General features: G+C 41.4%; 2 protein-coding genes across 4 annotated transcripts in view; one reads left to right on the forward strand and one right to left on the reverse strand.

Moving 5' to 3' along the window:
* MCM3AP (minichromosome maintenance complex component 3 associated protein) overlaps window positions 1–16,881 on the reverse strand; it is a 37,924-nt gene extending 21,043 nt beyond the window's left edge. The window contains exons 1-14 of one of the 2 annotated variants that reach the window (XM_075829559.1): window positions 16,751–16,881; window positions 10,693–13,264; window positions 10,279–10,502; window positions 8,954–9,032; window positions 8,614–8,728; window positions 8,350–8,540; window positions 7,655–7,794; window positions 6,080–6,277; window positions 4,590–4,858; window positions 2,572–2,734; window positions 2,320–2,480; window positions 1,992–2,224; window positions 578–732; window positions 390–490 (exon numbers count right to left, since the gene is read on the reverse strand). In XM_075829559.1, coding sequence (XP_075685674.1) covers window positions 390–490; window positions 578–732; window positions 1,992–2,224; window positions 2,320–2,480; window positions 2,572–2,734; window positions 4,590–4,858; window positions 6,080–6,277; window positions 7,655–7,794; window positions 8,350–8,540; window positions 8,614–8,728; window positions 8,954–9,032; window positions 10,279–10,502; window positions 10,693–13,228 — 4,565 coding nt within the window. In that variant the 5' untranslated portion in view covers window positions 13,229–13,264; window positions 16,751–16,881. Of the gene's footprint in view, window positions 1–389; window positions 491–577; window positions 733–1,991; window positions 2,225–2,319; window positions 2,481–2,571; window positions 2,735–4,589; window positions 4,859–6,079; window positions 6,278–7,654; window positions 7,795–8,349; window positions 8,541–8,613; window positions 8,729–8,953; window positions 9,033–10,278; window positions 10,503–10,692; window positions 13,265–16,637; window positions 16,715–16,750 lie in introns of those variants that run through there. The other variant, XM_075829560.1, reaches the window with a different exon arrangement.
* YBEY (ybeY metalloendoribonuclease) lies at window positions 16,869–22,346 on the forward strand. 2 transcript variants are annotated; one of them, XM_075829578.1, is made up of 6 exons: window positions 16,869–16,967; window positions 17,491–17,704; window positions 17,802–17,933; window positions 19,307–19,375; window positions 20,567–20,615; window positions 21,794–21,881. In XM_075829578.1, the coding sequence occupies exons 2-5, from the start codon at window positions 17,495–17,497 to the stop codon at window positions 20,609–20,611; spliced, it is 456 nt and encodes a 151-aa protein (XP_075685693.1). In that variant the 5' UTR covers window positions 16,869–16,967; window positions 17,491–17,494; the 3' UTR covers window positions 20,612–20,615; window positions 21,794–21,881. The 2 variants fall into 2 exon arrangements, with proteins under 2 accessions (XP_075685693.1, XP_075685692.1); XM_075829577.1 differs by lacking the exon at window positions 20,567–20,615 and having other exon boundaries at window positions 16,870–16,967; window positions 21,794–22,346.
* Window positions 22,347–24,112: the final 1,766 nt, after the last annotated feature.

Below are 24,112 nucleotides of genomic sequence, written 5' to 3' on the forward strand. Positions count from 1 at the left end.
CCTGGCCTAGATGTGCTATTGTATGGAATGACATTAAAAAAAATCCTGATCAAAACCCTGTGGTTTTAAGGACATTTAATTTTTTTCTTTATTTCTTTTTCTTTTAATTTACTTTAATGTGGCAAAATTGTAAGATTTCAAAAAATAAAAATGAAAGGGTTTTCTACAGAAAACAATATTCGAAACATTTTGTGTGGCCTGCCTCTGCACCAGTATATGAAAGTAAAATTACCCTTATTGATTCCTCTCAGCCATTCAGATGCGTTAGGCATTTATACTCCCATTAACACTGAGAATCCAAAGAGGATCAATTTTTTTACTTTTTTATTTTGCTACTGACAGATTCTCTTAAGCATTGAAGGAAAAGAAATACGAAAGCATTGTTATACCTAAGTGCAGCGGAGATGTATGCTTCCACACTTTGGATGACAGGAGCACTCAATTGTTTCACGGCATCATCCAAAATATCTCCCAGAACTTCTGTCACATCCTGTATAAAAACAGATCAAAAGAAGAGAACGTTACAAAAGAGAGCACATCTTGCACCAGTTTAGGGCCACATTTATCTTGTAAGTACCTCTTCACTGAATCTTGGCTTGGGAGGAGATGGTGGTGGTTCAGGAGGCATGATGGGCTGAAACACTGCCTGAGCCGGCACAGAACAGGATTCCTTAGCACCCGGCAGAACTACAACTGTACGTTTATTTGATATTTCTTCAGATGCAGATTTTTCTGTTGATACAGAAATAAAACCGCCAGGTAAACTATAAAATAGAAGACAGGGAGAGTTAACTATTTCACTTAGGCCTCATTCACAGGAGCGTGTCCGATTCCGCTTATGACTATCCGTATGGCATCAGTGTGGTTTCCGTGTGGCATGTTTTTCTCGTCCGTATTTCTCACTTCCTGTTTTTTCCTCTGGATTTCTTTAGCAACTGATGACTGAAAAACGGATAGCACACGGATGTCGACCGCATGCTGTTCGTTGTTTTTACGCACCTGTTGACTTCCATCGACGTGATCCACAAACACGGACCAGAACAGACATGCTCCGTGAGAAACCACGAACGTGTGAATAGCCGCATTGAAATGCATTGGTCAGTGTGCTGTCAGGTATTTAAATGGACGTTAGGCAAAAAAACCCTGTTTTCCAACTACCGTAAAGATAGATAATAAAGTAAATTCTTTAATGTGCTTTATATAGCAATAGGACAGACCACATGAAGATTAAAATGATCACTGCTTGATAGTCGGGTAACGTGTGCAAGACAGCTGCACATGCACTGGTGTGACACACCTAAGAGCCGACGTGAACCGACCGCTATACTAGCCGTCAGTGGCTGAGGTGTGTGCTTAGGTTTAGCCGGCAGAAGCAGGAATTAAAAATTGAGGAGCCCCCCCGACATGTTTCGTTACTGCTGTAACGTCCTCAGGGGAAATGGGGCTGAGGACGTTACAGCAGTAACGAAACATGTCGGGGGGGCTCCTCAATTTTTAATTCCTGCTTCTGCCGGCTAAACCTAAGCACACACCTCAGCCACTGACGGCTAGTATAGCGGTCGGTTCACGTCGGCTCTTAGGTGTGTCACACCAGTGCATGTGCAGCTGTCTTGCACACGTTACCCGACTATCAAGCAGTGATCATTTTAATCTTCATGTGGTCTGTCCTATTGCTATATAAAGCACATTAAAGAATTTACTTTATTTATTATCTATCTTTACGGTAGTTGGAAAACAGGGTTTTTTTGCCTAACGGCAGCTAGTTAGTATTGTGTATTGCGCCCACCAACTACCTAGGATCCTTCTCATTTTGCTCGTATTTAAATGGACAACACACTGATGTGAAATACGCTCGTGTGAATGAGGCCTTAATGTGATGGCATGACTGTAAATCATGTGACGCCGTTGTTAGAACTAAAGATAGATATACAACTATACCTCTTGGCGGCATGAAACAAAATAAGTTCTTCCGGTGTTTCTTTATTACTGACCTGTTGGTTCTGGTAAAACTCTGAGTGCTGGCTCATAAATGCTACTACTTCCAGTATATTTATTCTGAGCATCAAAGCTGCAGACAGGCATATGCAATGAGAACTGTGAGATTGGAGCTCCATTCACGACTTCCCCCACAGACTTTTGGCGCTTGAAACTGATATATGAGCACCTTCTTGGCTGAAATGGAGCCCCCGGCTCAACAAATGCAGCACGATTCAGCTCTACAAAACTTTGAGGGGAAAAAACAAGTGTCAAGGATAATTAACTAATATTTCTGACCACCTAAAACCTTTTCATAATGTTGGCCCTCTAAGGCACACTTACCCTTCACTAACACTTAAGCCATACGCTGTAAGAAAATCTGTTGCTTCTTCAGCATCTTGGAAAAACAAGAGTCGAACCATGTTTTCTAGAGGGAATAAGGTCGGTCTCTGAAAACTGGCCGTGTATGCTATGTTCAAGGCACATAATGCCTCTCTTCGTATCTGATAGAAATAAAAGGACATGGCATGTAACTGCAGCCAGAAACAAATAAAAACTCAAAAGCCTTGACTGAGGCCAGAACAAATCTATTACCTGGGGGAAATAACAGTGCAATATGCAACTGTTAAGGTAAGATGCAGAACGAACTAGCCTGAAAAATCGGATAAAGTTTGTGCTATTTAGTGCAGCAAAAACTTGGACAGCAAACTTCACTTCTTCTGAGTTACGAACGGACTCGCGAAACTGTTGCACTTCTCTGAAATGAAAAAAAAAATAATTGTATTCACTTTAGAGAAATATTTCAGAACTAGAAGCGTGAAAAGAAGAGTGGTCCAGAAATTCTAAAGCACGAATACAAAGACTGTTAAGGTTATGTTCACAACTGCGTTGGGTATTCCGGTGTTCTGCTCTGTCAGAGGAGCACAAGAGAATATATGAAAGCGACGGTTACATTGCCACATGGACACCACCAGTGGCCGACGGAACCTATTGACTTTAATGGGTTCCATCGGCTTTCTGTTGGGTGTGCATGGATTTACGGGAAACAATAGCGTAGCATGCAGCATTATTGTTTCCAGTATTCTCTGCCGGATCTGTGACAGGGGCCCCTAATGGAGCCTCCAACACAGATGTGAACAGGCCCTTAGCTGGCTACTACAAACATTTGGAGCAATCACCAATCTGCAGGCTGCTTTTGGAAAAAAATTAATAAGCTTGTTTGACACGTCCTTAACATCGACACCATCTTAGTTTCTTTAATGCAGTAACACAGAGCAAGATCTATGGTGACATTGATCCTTGCTGGGAGATTTAAGCTCCGACGCCTTCAGAATTATGAATGGCTCACGTGCTTTACAACAAAAGTTTACGCCAACAGAGTATCACATGACATTAATAAATCTGCGACATTTTAGGACTCCTCTTAGCCACACCCCTTTTTCTAAACACTTTTTAAAACGAATGAGTGAGAAGTGTATCTAAGGCCAAAAAAAATGCAATTAAAAATCTTAATGGTACATGTGTTTATTACAGCGTTTTTTGCAAATAGTCTGTTTTACCAGCGGCGTTTCTTCACGTGCCGTTTTTCACATTGCAAATCATGGGATTTAAAGATCATGTGATGCAAATAATCCGCTCTGCAACACATGATTTAGACTGAAAAAACACAAAAAAAACAACAACACATTGGCACTTTTTTTTTTTTTGAAGGGGAAAGTAAAACCGATTCGGCCATTTGCTGGAAAAAAAAATGTTAAAACAAACTTTGCTGCAATTTAAAAAAAACTTAGGACAAAGTAAGGACAAAAACACAAGGATAAAGGTGTGTTCTACATTTCAGCGATGATTTCCAGCTAACATCTGGCCGCAGAGTTATCTTCTGCAAAAAAAACTCTTAAAAACGGTACATGTGAAGCCAATCTAAAACACATAATAAATTTGGCACACGGCATGTATGTCGGTTTTTTGGTGTAGCGCATTTTTCTTTGAAATTCCCCCCTCCTCCGATGTATTAGTTTTGCCTGGAGTTTTTCTTTAAACGCTATGTAACACATTTAAAACGTTTTTGTGTTTTTTTTAATAAAACGGACTATCAGTGTGTTTGGTGCAACTTTCTAACTACTTTTTATTAAAAATTATTTTTACTTTTTGAGATACAGCTGCTTTCCACCTGCTATCGATCACATCTAAGTTATGAGCTTAGATGTGATCGGTAACAGCTCAATCCTTGCTGTCAGGGACGCGCAGGACCCGCTGTCAATGAACCAGTCAGTCCCGCTGTCCTGATGGATACAGGTTTTGGCGCACAATAGAGCTGCTCTGTATACAGAATACAAAGCTGCTGTATCTCAAAAAGTAAAAATTATTTTTAAGAAAAAGTAATTAGAAAATTGCACCAAACACACGGATACAACGTTTTACTAAAGAAAAAACACAAAAAAGTTTTCAAAGGTGCCCATAGCTTTTAAATGTTCTTCAATGGTGTGATTTAGAAACCCCACGTGAAGGCAGAAATGTTAATTCTATTACATCTGTTCATTGTAAAGCAAGGTATAAAAAATGGTCTGTGTATAATCACGAAACACTACATGAAAAAGAGAGCAAGATTTCACCTGAGAATATCTCCCTTGTTGAGGTTGAGTAGGACACTGTAGCCTCTGAACTCGGACTCACAGAGGCAGGACTCTCCACGATTTTCTAGGTCCTGGTACATCTCCTTTAGGCTCTGCAAACACTTAGTCAAATTCTCATTATTGATTTTTGGATCAAATGACGACATTGGCTCCTCACAAAGTTGATAGGCACAGTGAATGTGAAACCGCATACACTTTTCCATCAAAGACACAGTGAGAGGATCACACAAGTGCTGCTGTGTAATATCCTAAAATATAAAAACAAAAAAAAGCTTACATAGTTAACACATTTTATTTCATATACACTATATGGCCAAACGGATTTGGAACCCCAACCTAATTATTGAGTTCAGGTGTCTTTAGCCACACCCAATGCAAACAGGTGCATAAAATCAAGTACACAGCCATGCAATCTCCATAGAGCAATATTGGTAGAAGTATGGGTCGCATCAAACATGGCACTGTTCTAGAATGCCCCTTTGCTACATTTCAGTTTGTGACATTTTGGATTTGCTCGATATTACTAATGACAGCGTTCCAAACTGCCTCTAGAAGTGACATCAGCTTTGCGATTGTGGCTTCATGAAATGGGTTTCCATTCAAAATATTACAATATAGATTTATTTAACCCGCTCGTGAACGGCGTGTAAAAAAAAAAAAGTAAAAATACCCAAATTGCAGTGTTTAAGTCACCTTAGCTCACCAAAAAATGGAAAAAAAAAAGTGATCAAAAAGTCGCATGTACCCCAATAAAGACTACAGCTCGCCCCACAAAAAAAGAAGTCCTCACATCACTCGATAGAAAATAAAAAAAAGTTATGGTTCTATAGCGACACAAAACAATTTTTTTTCATTTTTTTTTTAGCAAACAGTTTTTTTATTCCTTTATAAAAGCGGTAAAACAAAAACAAACCTGGTATCGCTGTAATCATATCAACCCGTAGAATAAAGTGAACATGTAGTATTTACCACCTGATGGAGGCCGTAAAAACAAACCCCCCCCCCAAAAAAATGGTGCAATCACTCTTTTTTACACATCTCACACCCCACAAAAAAAATAATATATCAGTTTCCCAGTTATAATAAATGGTGTCAAGAAAAACGACAACTTGTCCCGCAAGAATAAAATAAAAAGTTATGGCTTTTGGAAGGCGGGGGGGGGTTCGGACGAAAAATGAACAAACTAAGACTGGCCGTGTCCTTAAAGGGTTAACGCCCATGGTTTTGGACTAGGATGCCCAACAAGCTTGTATAGGTGAAATGGTTAGGTGTCCACATACTTTTGGCCGTAGTTCTTTTCCATCACAAATCAATTCAGTCGAAACATCTTTATGCGTTATTCTTTCAGTTTAAAAGAATCTATGCAATTGTAACCTACAATAAACTTCTTTGAATTTCTAAATCTAACAGTAACTATCTTATATGTGCTTGCATATCTCTTAGTAGACTAGATCTCAACCAGTTCTCACCTTCCGAATTCCACGTGTTCGGTTCCAGACAAAGTCATACCAATCTCGATAGTTGTCCTCTCCCTGATCCATGATATGGTTGACCAGATAATCCATAGTCATGCACAGCATTGGGATAGGACGCAATTCATGAGGCAGGGGCTCCTCCTGATCTGCTGACGATCGACTGTACTCTTTAATTGCAGCTGCATGGTCCAGCTATGAAAGGGAGAGATGGTGCAAATGATGCGTTAAAAAGATTTTCAAACCATTGATATCATAGTTAAACCAACTACTGACAAGTCAACATATACTTCAACAAATAATTATTAAAAATTGGATTTTTAGAACACCGTAAAATCCTTTTCTCATCACTTTCATTAGGGGACACAGAGATAACAGTGGGTATAGCTGTGGCCACTAGGCGGTGGACACGAAGTGATAGCACCTCCAACCAGCAGGCACGGAGCTAAAAACGGATTTAACTCAGTGCCTGCAAAAAACATATAGCCGATAGGAGGAGCGATCACTTTTTACTTCGTGTCTGCCTCCTAGTGAAAGCAGCTATACCCACGATCATCCCTATGTCCCCAATGACAAATACACAAAAAGTTTTTTCGTATCGTGGGAGGAATTTGAAAATGAAGTCTTGATTCCACTAGTTATCTACAGAGCATTGCCTGTAACTAGGACTAGTTCTGTATATTGCCTGTCTGGCTGCGCATGCTCAATATGTATCATATTCATAGCAGAACCTGACTTGGCTTTGCATAGATTGTAATCAATACCTTATACAAGCACAAATCAAGAAGTGAAGTGAGACTGAAGTGAGTAATAGCAAACAAACAACTTAATTTCACGCAGATTTATAAATTAAAGTGATAGGCAACTCTTCTGTAAGAGCGGACGCAGAACATCTTTCACTCCTCTGACCAACTTATTTGTTTTACTAGTTTAGCCTAGGTTACACACACACACACACACACACACACACACACACACACACACACACACACACACACGTAAAAGTGCTGAACAGTATAGTGGCTTGGAGGGTTTATTTGATCAAGTTGGCGTAACCTCAGTCATAGATCAAAAGCAGGATCCATCTGAATAGAACAGATTAACTGAATTTTTAACATTGGAAATGCTACAAATATAAATATACACATCCATATTCTTATAGCCACTAGATTGGCCATTGCACAATCTTGGAAATCTCCGATTTCCCCTTCGTTACAGGAGGTCATTAGAAGGGTTAATAACCAATGTTATCATGAAACTTATTTAATTTCTGATTTACGTCTTCATGGTCGGAATCTGAGGAGATGGAATTCTTGGACACATTCAAAATACTATATTTAATTGTGACCGTCAATGGATAATTTGAGAAGTGTTTTACTTGTATGGAATGTCAGTCTATTACGAACAGTATTGTGTGTATTTTGTTATGTTTGTTTTCTCTGTATTGTATAAAATCTTTCAATAAAAATTAATATTTTAAGAAAAAAAGAAATATACACATCCATTTGGAGACAGTAAAACCCCCAACACAATTTATTTGAATATAAATGAAGAAGCAAGTAAGAGCGTTACCTTGTCAGTTCCTGGAAGGAACTCATAGATGCTAAGTTGATTGCGAGTGTCCCTCATGTACCTCTCCTTTTCAGGGCACATATCAGGGCAGGTTCCAACAAAAACTTTAGCTTGATCTAAAACTGTTCGTTTGACTCGAGCTACAAAAATAGAGGAAAGGTGAAAGGAAAATGTATATTATACGGCCTGGTCCATTTTTATTCGTAGTTTTTAAAAAAAAGACTAAGGCTTCATTCACGTCTGCGTTGGGACTCGTTGATGGGTTCCGTAGGAGCTTTCCGTCAGTGGAACCCATGAACGGAATCCAAACTTAAACAAGCGGAAACCATAGATTTTAATGGTGACGGATCCAGTGCCAATGGTTTCCGTTTGTCAGGGTTTTGACGGAATGCATAGCGCAGTATTGATTCCGTCAAAACAACGGAACCCTTACACATCAGTGACAAACGGAAGCCATTTGCACCGGATCCGTCACCATTGAAAATCAAAGGTGATGCAAACGGAAAGCTATGGTTTTCATTTGTTCATTTGTTTCAGTTTGGATTCTAATCATGGGTTCCCCTGACACAAAGCTCCAACAGAACCCATGAACAGAGTCCCGACGCATACGTGAATGAAGCCTAACCATGTTTCAGAATGACAAATCGCTTTGTTTTCCAAACCGCTTCAAAAACTTCAACAGATCCTCTAAATACCTTGTCTCAAGATCCTGTCCCTCTGGTCTAGGAGACGATACTTCTCTTCTGAAGTCTCAGCCAGTGTTCCCACAAGATGCAAAAGGGAAGGGGGCAGAGGCATTGTGGTGTCAGAGGAAGGTGCGGAGGCATCTGTATTGTCAACACTAAACTGAAGAGTCTTGGCAAACGAAGCCTTCTTAAGAGGAGATCTAGAGGAGAAAAGAAATAAATTTAGCCTAAAATGTTTTGGATTGAAAACACCTGTGAGTGTTTTACACTTACCCCTTGAGTCCTCGAAGAAGAGGCTTAAGTACAGGAGAGACACGTGAAATGCTTTCCTGCACATTGTGTCTTTCTTCTCTCTCCTCTGTCTGAGCCCCTTTCTTCTTTGCAGGACCTGAAAAATAACGAGCATTACAATGAGTCTTCAGAGAGAACGTTTGCTGGCTTACTGAGATTAAGAGCCTATGCACACAGCCATAGTTTCCGTCAGATGCCACATTATAGAGGAATTCTTCTCTAAAAGCATCGCTTCTAGCAGAGAATATCTACATAATATGGTGCCAGATAAGGCACCACATTGCAGCACACAAAACACATAAATCAAACAATTTACACTTACTTGGTTTTTTTCGCTGCCAAAAAACAGAAGCATCCTTGTAGAGTTGTTTTGCTGCTTTCTTGGCTGCAGCTGCAGAGTTCTGTAAAAGCAAAACCAATATCCCAATCGTGATTCTTAATGACACGGACGAGAAATATAGTTAACAGATGGAAACGAAAAGTTATTGAATCAATTATAGGTTTGTTTTACCAGCCTAGTATGAATACACCCTCACAGTTTGAGAAGGAACGATGAGTACATTTACTAAGGCCCCATGCACACGACCTAATTTTTCATCCATAATTACGGACCTATTCATTTCTATGGGCTACGGACACCTTTCCATATTTTTACGGATGGGTGTCCGTGGCGTAGAAATGATAGAATACGTCCTTTTTTTGTCCATAATTACGCCACCGACTCCCCATAGAAGTCTATGGGCGCTTCCGTAATTGTATATCCATAGCGGTTCGGAATTATGGAAGCGTTGCTATGCGACATCAACAGATTACCAAAGATTCGTCCGTTTTTTTGGGCGGATCCATAAATGCACTACGGACTGTACTTACGGGCACCGTTCCGTATTTATGGATCTATGAAATCTACGGACGTGTGCTTGGAGCCTAGCCGAACTATAATTCTTCAGAAAGATTTCTCAAAAAACCCTACTCTATTGGGACATACAGGGTCATTCTGGAATAGATCCTTTTTTAGTGCTAATTTTTCTATGTTACTGTCACATCCATGGGCCATTTCATCTTCACTCTTGAAATCTTCTACATGAATTTTGCCAAGTCTAATAGATATTAAGCATTTTATATGGTACATAAAAAAAAAATATATATACTGTTTACAGACCCTAAATATGTGCTCTCAAAAAAACGTTAAAAGCACACGCAGCTATACCAAACATACATGTTATTTCTATGGAGTTGGGGACTAAAGCAGATCTCCAGGCCATTATCGGTAAAATAACAGAACATTTTAAGAAAAAGTCAAACTAGTGGGATCTATTAGCGAGCAACCTCCCACCAAGCATCAGACCCAGGAGAAGGTATATTAGCCTAGACAGACATTGACATCTATAGATGACGTCTTTAGTCAAATATCAGATTATGTAATAGAAAGGGCACCCAAAATAGAAGAGAATCGGCAAAAAAAAAAGAAAACTATTTAAAAAAAGGTCTGCATAATAAGCGGTTTGAAGCCAGTGGGGGTCAGACCTCCATTGAATAGGAAGTGACGGCCTATTCTAGTGATAAGTCATCACTTTTAATAGTGGGAAAACCCCTTTAAACAATGCCCAAGTAATCAACAGTATAACCACATATATTTTTTTTACTTACATGGTTATAGAAATAAATAGAGGCCATTTTGTGTTTTGTCTTGCAGTTTATACGCTGAATTTTGCCATACTTCTTAAAATTTTCTTCCAGCATGTTTTTTTTATTTCGATTATTTGCCAGATTCCGAATACAAAATGCAGTCAGATCACTGGGAGAGACAGGTGGTACGTGTTCGGCGTGATCAGAAAGTTTTCCTTTGCTTACAGCAGTCTTGGAAGAAGTATCTGTACAAAAAGAAACAGCAAAAAGCAAGAAATAGATTTACAACAAGTTAAAATAATAAAACACAAATGAAAACTGTAAGTCTCTGATAGTACAAACAACCATCATCCAAATAAATAATGTATTAAAAATACATTGTTGCGCTGACAATACAGGACTGGAAAAAAAAAATTGGGACAAATATGCTAGTACCTTTAATTTCTTGTGGCAGCTCTCCTTCTTCTAGCAAGGGTTGAATTCTTCCAGACATTAGTTCACTAGGTCCAGCAGAAGAATGGTCTCTGCCAGATCCTTGCTGATTCGGTCCTGCAAATGAAACCATTCGGGTAGACATTGTTTGACTTGTAGCTGCCAACTGGGCTTTACTAAAAGGTACTTGACTGGATACAGCCGCTGAGTTTGTTTTAACAGATTCCGTTTGGGTAGGTCCAACTGAAGAAATATTTCTTCCAAATGACTGATTAGTTGATGGAGAAACAATATTTATTACCTTAGGCTGTTGAGCAGCATCTTCATCTTTTTTTACAACTTTCTTATGCGGAAGTTTCATTTGACTTTTCACAACATCAAACAAGCTCCTTACGTAGAGGTTAGCGCCTCCTCTTAAATCTCGGTTCAACCGGCCAGACCTCTTAACAGGCGGGTGTTCACCATGGAGATCTGAAGAAAGTTCACCTGAGGTGGCTACATCACTTCTGTGTGGAGAACGAGCATGTTCATCTTTTCGTTTTACTCCTTTTAGTCCTTCATCTGCTCTAGGTTCTTCAACAAAACTAGTGAAACTACTATTGGTACTTGCAAATGAAGGTCTGGATGTTCCAGTTTCAGCTTTGTTTTTCTTGTCTGAAGACAGAGAGAAAAAGGTCATGTTCCCTGATGTAGAAGCTGCTGGAGGAATTCCAAATATTGGTTGATCTTTTGACTCATTTTTATTTGACATGCTAAATGAAGACGTAGAAGATTCATCTGCTTTACCTGTTCCCAGTAAGATTGGCTTAAATGTTGTATAGGCAGGAGGTTTAAAACTGTGCTCAGAATTGGATGACATAGTAGACACCTGTGCGAAAGGTGATGCTGTGGGAAACTTTGAGTCCGCAACACTAGAATTCAACTGTGAGGTGGCGCTAAAGACACTTCCGGACTGCCCAGTGGAAATATTTGATGGTTGACCAAAGACCGAGGTTTTCTCTGTGCCTTCTGCCTTACTAATCTGTGTAGATTGTGCAATTCCAAATGATGAAGATGACGATTTTGCAGATTGAGATTGCACAAATTCAGAGATAGGACCAGATTCCGGTTTACTGAATGCAGGCTGGAAGCCAGCGGTCTTTCCAAAAATGCTACCCTGCCCACTGTTTATCTGTCCAAAGCCAGAAATCTTGTTTTTGCCATCTTGCCCAGTTTGGGTGGACCCTGTCTGACCAAAACTTTTCCCTGTTGTATTCTGCCCAAACACAGGAGTCTGACTTGAGGGTGTCTGGCCAAATAAAAATCTATTGCTAGCAGATGGTTGTCCAAACTGCAAACTCTGATTTGATCCATTTTCAGACTGTGTGGATGCTGCAGGTGACCCAGATGTGGCCTGCCCAAAACCTGAAGCATTATTTCCAAAAGGGGAGGCTGACTGGCTAGTTGTAGGCTGTGTAAAGAAAGATGCAGACTGGTTAGTAGTGGCCTGAGCAAAGAGGGACGTGGATTGGCTAGATGGTACTTGAGCAAAAGGTGATGCAGACTTATTGGTAGAAGTTTGTCCAAACATAGATGATTGATTGGTACTGCCTTGTCCAAAGGCGGGACGAGTCTGCCCAGTAGGAGACTGTCCAAATGCAGGCACTGATTGGGTATTGGGTGTCTGTCCAAACAGGGCAGAGGACTGTCCGGTAGTTGCCAGTCCAAACACTGAACCAGTTTGTCCTAAAGATTGCTGTGCAAAAGGAGTAGCCGACTGACTATTAGAAGTCTGTCCAAATGTAAAGCCCGATTGTCCTGTTGTGGCCTGTCCAAATGTAGGAGCAGATGGACCAGATGTTGCTGGTCTAAACACAGATGTAGACTGACTAGAAGTGTTCTGTCCAAATGCTGCGGTAGACTGTACAGAGGAGCCCTGTCCAAAAGCAGGTGCTGACTGACCAGTGGATTGCCCAAAAGAAGGAACAGGCTGCCCTGAACTGGTCTGCCCAAAAACTGGAGCCGTCTGTCCAGATGTTGCTAGTCCAAACACTGAAGCAGAATTTGCTTGTCCAAAGGTAGGAGCAGACTGTACAGTAGTCGTTTGACCAAATGAGGGAGCAGACTGTACAGAAGCGGCTTGTCCAAACATAGAATTAGACTGGCCAGCACTGGCCTGCCTAAACATAGAACCAGCCTGAGCAGGAGCTGCTTGTCCAAATATTGGCACTGCTAGTCCAGTAGAACCCTGCCCAAATATAGGAGCTGACAGTCCACCACTTGCCTGACCAAATGATGAAGTGGATTGTGCTGGATTAGTTTGTCCAAAGATAGAAGATTGGCCAGAAGTATTTTGTCCAAAAACAGGAGCAGTCTGATTGTTACTGAGTTGTCCAAACATGGGAGCAGGCGAACCCATAGATGTCTGCCCAAATGCAGGGGCCGACTGTGTAGGTGCATTCTGGCCAAATACTGAGGTCTGCCCAAACATGAATGTGTTTTGATTTTGAGTATTGGAGCTTGAGGTTTGCTGTCCACCAAAAAGGCTGTTACTGTTCATTGTCCGGTGGGGCAACAAAACTTGTGTCTCATAAACCTAAGAAACACAGGGAAAAGAAAGATATCATAAAAAAACTGGTATACAAAATATTGTGATGTTACAGACAGAGATTCCAGTTCTGCTACATCATATAATATCAGATAAACTTACATCAATATCAAATTATATTTCAACTAAATGTGTTAATTTTTATCATCCAATATGAATTCACTATATACACTCTCTCTTACAGTTGTAAGTCACCAAGAACTTATGTAGCCATTACTTTTTTTTCTTTATTTAAAGCTAAATGACTTCTACCTCAAGGTTTTCTAGTTTATATGAATTACAACTCATCTGTACATCATGCCATTTCCTACTTGGCCATTAGAAGGAGGTGGTTTTGCAGATCAGGTTGCAGCAGCGCATCTATGTATATGTGCAGACAACAGTCTATATACATCAGCCTGCAGTGTTTACATGTTACACCCCCCCCCCTCCAACTCGTAATTAGTAAGAAGCAGAACTATATATATATATATTTTAATTAAATTAGCATCTTTTATAAGACACTGGCCAATCACTTTAAAGTTCATTTTTACAAAAATATGATTAACGCAACAGTTGAGAGATAATGAAAAGTCTCCTTGTCCTCAATTCAGCATTGCACTGGATATTTCAGAAATCTGAGACCAGTTAGTAGGGATGTGCTACCTTAAAGAGGCTCTGTCACCACATTATAAGTGGCCTATATTGTACATGATGTGATCGACGCTGTAATGTAGATTACAGCAGTGCTTTTTATTTAGAAAAACGATCATTTTTTACAGGGTTATGACCTATTTTAGCTTTATGCTAATGAGTTACTCAATGGACAACTGGGCGTGTTTTATTACATGACCAAGTGGGCGTTGTGGAGAGAAGTGTATGACGCTGACCAATCAGTGACCAATCAGCGTCATACACTTCTCTCCATTCATTTACACAGCACATAGCGATATAGTTATATCGCTATGTGCAGCCACATAAACACAGACTAACATTACTGCAGTGTCCTGACAATGAATATACATTACCTCCAGCCAGGACGTGATGTGTATTCAGAATCCTGACACTTCGCTAACACAATCCCGACACTACAGCACAGCAAGCGTAATCTCTTTTTAAATGACAGTTTACAGCGTAATCCCGCGAGATTACGCTGCCTGTGCTGTAGTGTCGGGATTGTGTTAGCGAAGTGCCAGGATTCGGAATAGACATCACGTCCTGGCTGGAGGTAATGTATATTCATTGTCAGGACACTGCAGTAACGTTAATGTGAGTGTATGTGGCTGCACATAGTTATATAGCTAGATCACTATGTGCTGTGTAAATGAATGGGGAGAAGTGGATTACGCTGATTGGTCACTGATTGGTCAGCGTTATACACTCCCAGTTGTCCATTAAGAAGCTCATTAGCATAAAGTTAAAATAGGTCATAACTCAAAAATGATAGTTTTTCTAAGTAAAAAACATTGCTGTAATCTACATTACAGCGCCGATCACATCATGTACAATATAGGCCACTTATAATGTGGGGACAGAGCCTCTTTAAGTAAAAAAATTAAAAAAATGTCTGCAAGGTACTGTATACTCTGCCTAATAATGACAGGAAGTTGTGTTCTGGTTAAACGTCATATTTATGAAGCTACTGTGGCATTATTTCCGACATGAATGTGTTTACAAAACTTAGCAGATCTTCAATGTTTTTACACCATGCAACTTATTCAAAACAGTCCTACTAGGTCCAATCTGCTGTTCTTTAAACAAATGCACCATATTCAGCAACAGGGCACCATATTCAGCATGCATCGGGCTGATAAATTTAGTGTACGGTGCACTGGGGGAGAGACTTGTGTACTGTTTACAGTATCAGTATTAATACATATACACCATAGTGTTATAAAGGACACAAATACTGCGAGCATCTTCACATTTCATTGCTGCAGGGGAAATGTAGTATTAACGCCGCCCATGGAAATCAATGAGCAAATACTCCAGTTCTAGGCATCCTTTTTAGTAGCTCTTCCCTCTGGCTAATAGAGAGGGGTCCTACAGCTATGACACTAATACGTCTCATTAGAGAATATTGACAGGGGATGTAGTGATCGGCAAAGCATTCCTAGTTTTTTTTGCTATATAACTGGATCATTTCTTTAATTACAACGGATTTCCAAAAGTTACAACTGTCAACATACTATACTCTCCTATTTAACGGGAGCATATTATGGAGGCCGGGGGAGAGCTCCTCTCATGAATACAATAGACTTATAACTATGAGCCCATTGTAATCTTTGCTGGGTCCTATTAGCCAAATGGCACAATAAACGCCTGAAATACGGCCGAAAAATCGGAAGCAGAACGCCTCCAAACATTTGGCCATTGATTGCAATGGGAAAAACGGCGTTCTGTTCCGACGGGTCGTTTTTTTACGCGTCTGTTTTGAAAAACGGCCGCAAAAAATAAGTGCAGGTCACTTTTTGGGACGTTTTTGGAGCCGTAAAAAACGCTGCGAAGATCACAAGTGGCTTAAAAAACTTCTGAAAATCAGGAGCGGTTTTCCCTTGAAAGCAGCTCCGTATTTCAGACGTTTTTGAGTTTGCGTGTGAACATAGCCTCACAGTAATAGTAGGGCCAATCTGTCTCCATAATATGCTGCCCTTAAAGAGATTGTATCCCCACATACAGTTTTGGAATAAATGTCTGATAGGTTTGAGTCCATGAGGTGGGACCTGGGTCTATCTCCTGAATGGGGGTCTCCCAAATCCCATCCCGCCTGCTGAGGCAGCCACTATTCGCTGCATACACGCAGTCTTTATGTGCACAACAGGATGGGAGCTACGCTGTTTCCGTTACCCCTATATAGATGAATGGGGGTGATGGAAACAGCGTAGCGCTCTGTGCTACGCTTTTTCTCTAACTCCAAGTCACTTCTATGGGAGTTAGAGAAACGTATGCACTGCCTGGATGCGGTGACTAGCGACCCCCCCCCCCCTCCAGGCGGGACGGTAGTTGGTGGACCCCCGTTCCATAGATGGAACGGGTCCCATATCCTGTGGATATGCAATTAATGTCCCAGTTGACACATCCCCTTTATACAGCAGAGCATAGTATGAGGACAGATCTACTTTAATAACTGTTATTAAAGCCCTAAAGGCATTGTTACCAAGCTTTCCAAGACTCCTGAATGGCAAATCAGACTATTTCAGCAGCAACACGCTGTCTACCTCTATATCACTAAATAACCAGACCAATCTAACATAGATAATGAAATCTATTTTAAAAAAAAACCTCCATAAACCATTGATATATGTGGTCACTATAATGTAATACAGCGGCCCTTTCCAACAGAAGAGGATCATTGACAAGCTATATGGCCTCAGAAACCTACACTAGAATTGGACTAAAAGTGGGATTAATTAGTGATCAATAGCAACCGAGAGGTAAGCGGCAGGCGGAGACATACAAGCTGGCAGCGAACTGTCAAAACACATCGTTACTCACAACCAGACACTCTGAAAAACTAGCGGGCGCTTTCTGTCAAGACAAAAAAAAACACAAAATGAAAGTCAATCTATTTCCGGTGCCAAGAGTGTACTTCCGGTGTGACTGCGTCCGAGGTCCATCAGAGAAACGGTCCCCTCATCCCGCGAGGAAGGTTCCGGTGTCGTTTGGACTCTGTTTTTCACGCTCATGAAAATTGTCCTATTTGGAGCGTGAGGTAAATCATGGACTCAGCGCTCTGCTGTTTTCACAAATGCTTTTATTAGACGCTTGGTTCTCGAGAAAACTAGAATGAATTCCACTTTATTATGATCTTTACTTTACATTAATTATCTGTCGGTCCTTCCTTTGCGGTCTTATGTGTCATTTATTTCTTCTTCAATTTAAAGGAGTTGTACAGGATTAGAAGAACATGGCTGCTTATTTCCAAAACCAGCACCACATCTCTCCACAGGTTTTGTGTAGTATTGCAGCTCAGCCCTATTCACTTCAATAAAGCTGAGCTGCAATACCAGACACAACCTGTTGACAGGTGTGGCACTATTGTTGACTGAAAGCAGCCGTGTTTTTCTAATCCTAGACAACCCCTTTAATTTGAAAGATATCCCACTGAGATATCACAATATAAAGCTCAGCTATTTTTATTTCAGATACATTGGAGCAATACAATTTTTTATTTATTTTCGAAAAATATACATATCCTTTAACCCATGTCTCCATGTACTTTTTTTCCCTCTTAGGGTTATGTCTCTTCTTATACGGAACCTGCAGCGTGTGATCCCTCTCCGCAGAGCCCCTTTACGCAAGAATCTAGAGATTGCCAGATATTGTCTTGGTGTGGCGAGGTTTGATGTTGGAGTAATATGTATAAATGATACTAAAATCCAACAATTGAACAAACTTTACAGACGACAAGACAAAGCTACAGACGTATTGTCATTTCCGTTTCATGAGGTGCACAATTTGCAGAGAAGGCTCCCTCCAAATACCTGTCATTAAATACATTATGCATTCATTATTTTTAATTTATTTTTTGCTTTTATGCTTCCAGAATTTGTGTCCTGGATTATTGCCTGATCCGCCGTTCCCAGATGAATACAATTTAGGCGACATTTACCTTGGGGTTGAGTTTATTTATCATCATTGCCAAGAAACAAAGGAGGATTTTAACAATGTCTTGAGTGTAAGTTATGGTGTTTACAAAGCTTATGGTACGATGAATGCGTGCTCCCCCGTTGCGAAAATACACCCCCCCCCAAATCTAACCGTCACATGTGACGTGCCATATAAATGGGCTAAGACTATCGGCTCCTAGCCCATGTGATCGTTATATGAGACATTACTAGAGTCCAAAGAAATGTAGCGTCAGAAGTCACATGATGAGTGTCGAGAGTAGAGAAACGGGCACTTTTGAAATAGTAAGTAAATTAAAGAGTTAGGGCATGCCCACACGTGGCGGTTTTCCTCCGCAGCTGTCCGCATCAATGCCGCACAGAATCTGCGTTGCAGATTCTGTGGCGGATCTGCCCAAAATGTGCAGTAAATTGATGCGGACTAGCTGCTGCGGACTGCGGTAAAAGTGCTTCCCTTCTCTGTATCAGTGCAGGATAGAGAGAAGGGACAGCCCTTTCCCTAGTGAAAGTAAAAGAATTTCATACTTACCGGCCGTTGTCTTGGTGACGCGTCCCTCTTTCGGCATCCAGCCCGACCTCCCTGGATGACGCGGCAGTCCATGTGACCGCTGCAGCCTGTGATTGGCTGCAGCCGTCACTTAGACTGAAACGTCATCCTGGGAAGCCGGACTGGAGACAGAAGCAGGGAGTTCTCGGTAAGTATGAACTTCTATTTTTTTGACAGGTTGCTGTATATTGGGATCGGTAGTCACTGTCCAGGGGGCAGAAACAGTTACTGCCGATCACTTAACTCTTTCAGCACCCTGGACAGTGACTATTTACAGACGTCTCCTAGCAACGCTCCCATAATTACGGGAGCCCCATTGACTTCCTCAGTCTGGCTGTAGACCTAGAAATACATAGGTCCAGCCAGAATTAAGAAATGTCATGTCAAAAAAGCAAGACGCATCCGCAGCACACATAACATGTGCATGACAGCTGCGGACTTCATTGCGGAATTTAGAATCTCCATTGAAGTCAATGGAGAACTTCCGCAATGAGTCCGCAACCAGTCCGCCACTGGTCCGCAACATCCATTGTATGCTGCGGACACCAAATTCCGCACCGCAGTCTATGCTCCGCAGCGGAATTTTCAGCCTCGTCTAAACGAAGCCTACTAAAAAGAAGTGGAAGGCAATGGAGAAACGGCTCCGCTGCGGATTAACGCTGCGGAGTGTCCGCAGCGGAATTCAAGAGTAATTCCGCCACGTGTGGCTTTGCCCTTAGTGCGGAGGACAGCCTAGATATAGTGACAACATAAAACACTGACTTGGAAAGCCCTTGTAAGTTTTAGGGTCTTGATTCTTTTCATGAACAATTCAAATGTAGTTCTACTGCAATGAAACTCAAACACAAGTTTTAATTAGAATATTCTTTCTCAAAGGTGACAGCAGTACATGGCTTATGTCACCTGCTTGGTTATACACATCATGAACCAGAAGACTGGAGAAAGGTTAGTTTCTTTTTTTTAATTAACATTTTTCTGATATTATAAGATCGTAAGGCCCTTTTACACCGGCCGATGCAGCGAGCGCCGATCAACGAGACATTGTTGGTGCGTTATCATAATAAAAAAAGATGTGCTTTGCGTGTGCGTGAATAACGCATGCCACACGCAAAGCACACTGATGCATAACGCAACACACACGGACCAGATTCACGCGTTTTTCATGCGCGTGAATCTGATACGCTCGTAAATAATCCAGTTGATTTCCATACCTCATAGTTGACATTGTTTTTCAGTGAGTGCAGAGTTCCTGAACAGTAAGGGTATGTTCACACGCAAACGTAAAATACGTCTGAAATTACGGAGCTGTTTTCAGGCGAAAACAGCTCCTGAATTTCATACGTTTTTGCATGTGCAGGCGTTTTTCGCGGCGTCCATAACGGACATAATTGGAGTTTTTTTTCTATGGAGTCAATGGAAAACGGCTCCAATTACGTCCCAAGAAGTGACAGGCACTTCTTTGACCGTCTGCACAGAACATCGTAAGACCCATTCAAATGAATGGGCAGATGTTTGCCGACGCTTTGGAGCCGTATTTTCGGGCATAATTCCAGGCGTAAAACGCCTGAATTATGTCCGTAAATAGGGCGTGTGAACATACCCTTACTGCAATAGCCATGTATAAAGGAAAAGTGGCTTCTAAGGGTATGTGCACACGTAGTGACCAAAAACGTCTGAAAATCCAGAGCTGTTTTCAAGGGAAAACAGACCCTGCTTTTCAGACGTTTTTTGACCAACTCGCATTTTTCGCGGCGTTTTTCGCACCGTTTTCGCGGCGTTTTTTACGTCCGTTTTTGGAGCTGTTTTCATTGGAGTCTATGAGAAAACAGCTCCAAAAACGTCCAAAGAAGTGTCCTGCACTTCTTTTGACGAGGCTGTATTTTTACGCGTCGTCGTTTGACAGCTGTCAAACGACGACGCGTAAATAACAGGTCGTCTGCACAGTACGTCGGCAAACCCATTCAAATGAATGGGCAGATGTTTGCCGACGTATTGTAGCCCTATTTTCAGACGTAAAACGAGGCATAATACGCCTCGTTTACGTCTGAAAATAGGTCGTGTGAACCCAGCCTAATAGGTGGTGAAAGAGGCATTTTCCTCCAATGTGATAAAATACAAACTTTCTTACGTTTGCAGACTATAAATTTATGGCGAAAAGTTAAAACGATGGGTATGCTTTAACTAGGTGAGCTAGCGACTTTGAGTGCGTATGTAACAGAAGAACTTAAATTATATATATGTTCATAAATGTACCTAATAAAGACAATGTTTGTCATTGGGTATCTGTTGTTTCCACCTTCCTAATGCACATTTGCTCAGATGTTTCTGTAACTTCCATAGACTGCAATGAAGAGAGCCACACACATACTCAGCCACCTTCACCTAGCTTTTCCTCCTATTTGTGGCTGCTGCCACCCGGCTTCTATAGTTAAAGCGACCTCTGCTCTCACAACTTTAAAAGAAAGTCTCTCAGCAGTTTGATAAGTATAGAGTATGTCACCTATGACAGATATTAGTACACTCTTATTTCAGTTCTGCAATAGCCATGATCCCTGAAATCTGCTATCAATCAGGGGGTGCATTGCAACATAGATTATATTACAAAGTGTTTGCGTTGTGCGAATTTCAATAAACTTTGGTTCAGTCCCAGAGAACCTCCCCTTTTACAGCGATATTAATATTATCTTGTTCAGCTGCTGTCAACTACTTTTTATATAGAATCTGTCACCAGGACAGACCACTTTTACTTAGGGCATCTACCTGAGAAAGATGTGCCAGCTCTTGCATCCGCTGAGGCACCCCCTTCCACCCGAATTATCTTTTGGGGCTCCTCTAAGAACTGAACCCTATATGTTAATTAAGCTCAGCATGTCCATATGATCACAGCCATAACACGTAAGGAGCTGTGGATGGGACCACATGGTCCCGTTTAGCCAGTAAGCTAATGTAACATACAGGGCATGCTCATTAGCGGCACCCCGGATGGCTCTTTAAGGGGTACATGTAATTTTTTTAACGTGTAATTGCTGGCTGGAGTATAGAAAAGTTTCTCTGCAATGGAATGGCTCCTGGGTCCTGAGGCAAAATTTGTACCATAGCTGCCCATACCCTTCATGTGGCATTTACTTACTAATATTGTCAGTTTATGTGGCAGAGTGGTCTTAGATCCTCTGGGCACAGCTGCCGTCTCTGTACTCCCTATAGTCTACTTCTCCCTTGGTTATCTCTACTTCACCCAGACCAACTTCCACGAGTATTTGTAATGTACCTGATCAAGACTATTATAAAGGTCCACCAGTGTTTTGGATATATATGTTTTTACTACGTACTAATTATTTTTATACACATTGTTCACTTCAACAGATGTTCGAGAAGGAAAGTGAAGTTCTAGTGGCGATAAACACATCTACTGGATCAGCACTTAAACCACTGTCTTCAGATCATTTTGACCACCAATAATATGGCTTATCTTCTACCCCAAAATTGAAAGCTTCTGTGATGTTTTCTCTTCACATCTGAATTCATATATGTACTGTATACTGGAAATGTAAAATCATGACACCTCAGCTGCCTGACCTTCAATAAAACTATCAAGTCATAAAGTCCGACTGCGACACATGTACAAAGACTCCGTGCTTAAAAAAGACTGCGGAGCTGAAACATTGCACGATCGGATTAAAACCCCTAACATTTTTTGCATTAAGCTGTGAGCGCTGTCTATTTCTCTTTGTTTGGTGATATTGTATCGGTGTCAGCTGGAAGCGCTGCTGAGAACTTGCACCACACATACTATTGTGACTTTGGCTATTCCATTTTTTTCATGTACATAACCAGTGACTTCTCTGAACAAACTTCACTTTTAGCCTATTTTAAATAGTTATTAAAAGAAATAAACTGAATTCTATGCTTCTCAAAACTTTTCTTTTAATTTACTGAGCCACATTTAGCTTTAAAGAGGTATTCCAGCCTCCAACACTTTTCACCTATCCACTAGATAGGTAAAAATGCTAGATCGGTGGCGGTCCGACCGCTGGGTCAGCAATCGTTCCTTTACCGCAGCCGTAAAACGGTGGCTAGGTGGATTTTGAATGGAGCAGAGGCCAAGCATGCGTGTTGTCGCTCCATTCAAAGTCTTTGGGGCTGACGGAAACAGCCGAGTGCTGTGAAAATATTGTTACATTGAAAATAAATTCAAAGTGGTTGATAAATACGCTGAACACCATTTCTTTCAGGCACTTACACCGGAAATTGGTCATACTGCCGTTTTAAATGATCAGAATATTTTTTTTAAACTGCAATCTCCCCTATTTCATATGGCACACAGTGCAGTTTGAATTTTTTTTTTTTTTTTAAGCCAAAGCCAGGAATGGATCCTAAAGGGAGGAACAAAAAAAATCCAAGAAAAATCTGCATAGAACTGCCCTGTGTGTACATGGCTTTATGGGCATTTCAGGCATCACATCCCTAGATATTGGACTGTCTGAAAATACTAATGCTGGCCATATCATACATCAGACTAAACAGGCGGATCATGGACATAGTTTAAAAAAGAAAAAAACAAACACAATGCACATGCGCAAGGCAGCGAACAATTGGGCGTAACTGGCCCATCATTCCATACATGGATAAAAATGTCACATTGTCTGCAGTACTACAAGAACCAGCATGTTGCTTCAACCTTGGGTTTAGAGGACCTGCTGTTACCCCTGGAGAACCATAGTTGTTAACACAAATAAGTCTTAGGCCTCATTTACACGAGCGTGTGCGTTTTGCGCACGCAAAAAAACGCTGCGTTTTGCGTGCGCAAAAGGCAATTGACAGCTCCGTGTGTCATCCGTGTATGATGCGCGGCTGCATGATTTTCGCGCAGCCGCCATCATAGAGATGAGGTAGTCGACGCCCGTCACTGTCCAAGGTGCTGAAAGAGCTAACTGATCGGCAGTAACTCTTTCAGCACCCTCGACAGTGAATGCCGATCACAATCTACACCAACCTGTGAATAAAAAAAGACGTTCACACTTACCATGAACTGCCTGCTTCCTCCAGTCCGGGCTCCCGGCCGTTGCCTTGGTGACGCGTCCCTCTCTTGTCATCCGGCCCCACCTCCCAGGATGACGCGGCAGGCCATGAGACCGCTGCAGCCTGTGATTGGCTGCAGCCTGTGCTTGGCCTGTGATTGGCTGCAGCTGTCACTTGGCCTGAATTGTCATCCCGGGAGGTCGGACTGGAGGAAGAAGCCGGGAGTTATCGGTAAGTCAGAACTTCTTTTTTTTTTTACACGTATATGTATATTGTGATCGAAAGTCACTGTCCATGGTGCTGAAACAGTTTAAGTCTTTCAGCACCGTGGGCAGTGACTGTCTCCTGACGTCGCGTACCCGAACATTTTTTGCCGGGTTCGGTTAAAACGAGTTCGGCCGAACCCGGTGAAGTTCGGTGCGCTCATCTCTAATTTGACACTCCGTTTGGATGTTTGTAACCAGAAAAGCACGTGGTGCTTTTCTGTTTACATTCATCCTTTTGACAGCTCTTGCGTGATTTTCGCGCATGCAACGCAGGACCGTCAGTGTGGCATGCGTTGTTTTCACGCACCCATTGAAGTCAATGGGTGCGTGTTGCGTGAAAAACGCAAGAATATAGAACATGTCGTGAGTTTTACGCAACGCACTCACGCTGCGCAAA

This window comes from Rhinoderma darwinii, chromosome 6 (genome assembly GCF_050947455.1).
Source record: "Rhinoderma darwinii isolate aRhiDar2 chromosome 6, aRhiDar2.hap1, whole genome shotgun sequence".
Classification (NCBI taxonomy): Eukaryota; Metazoa; Chordata; class Amphibia; order Anura; family Rhinodermatidae; genus Rhinoderma; species Rhinoderma darwinii.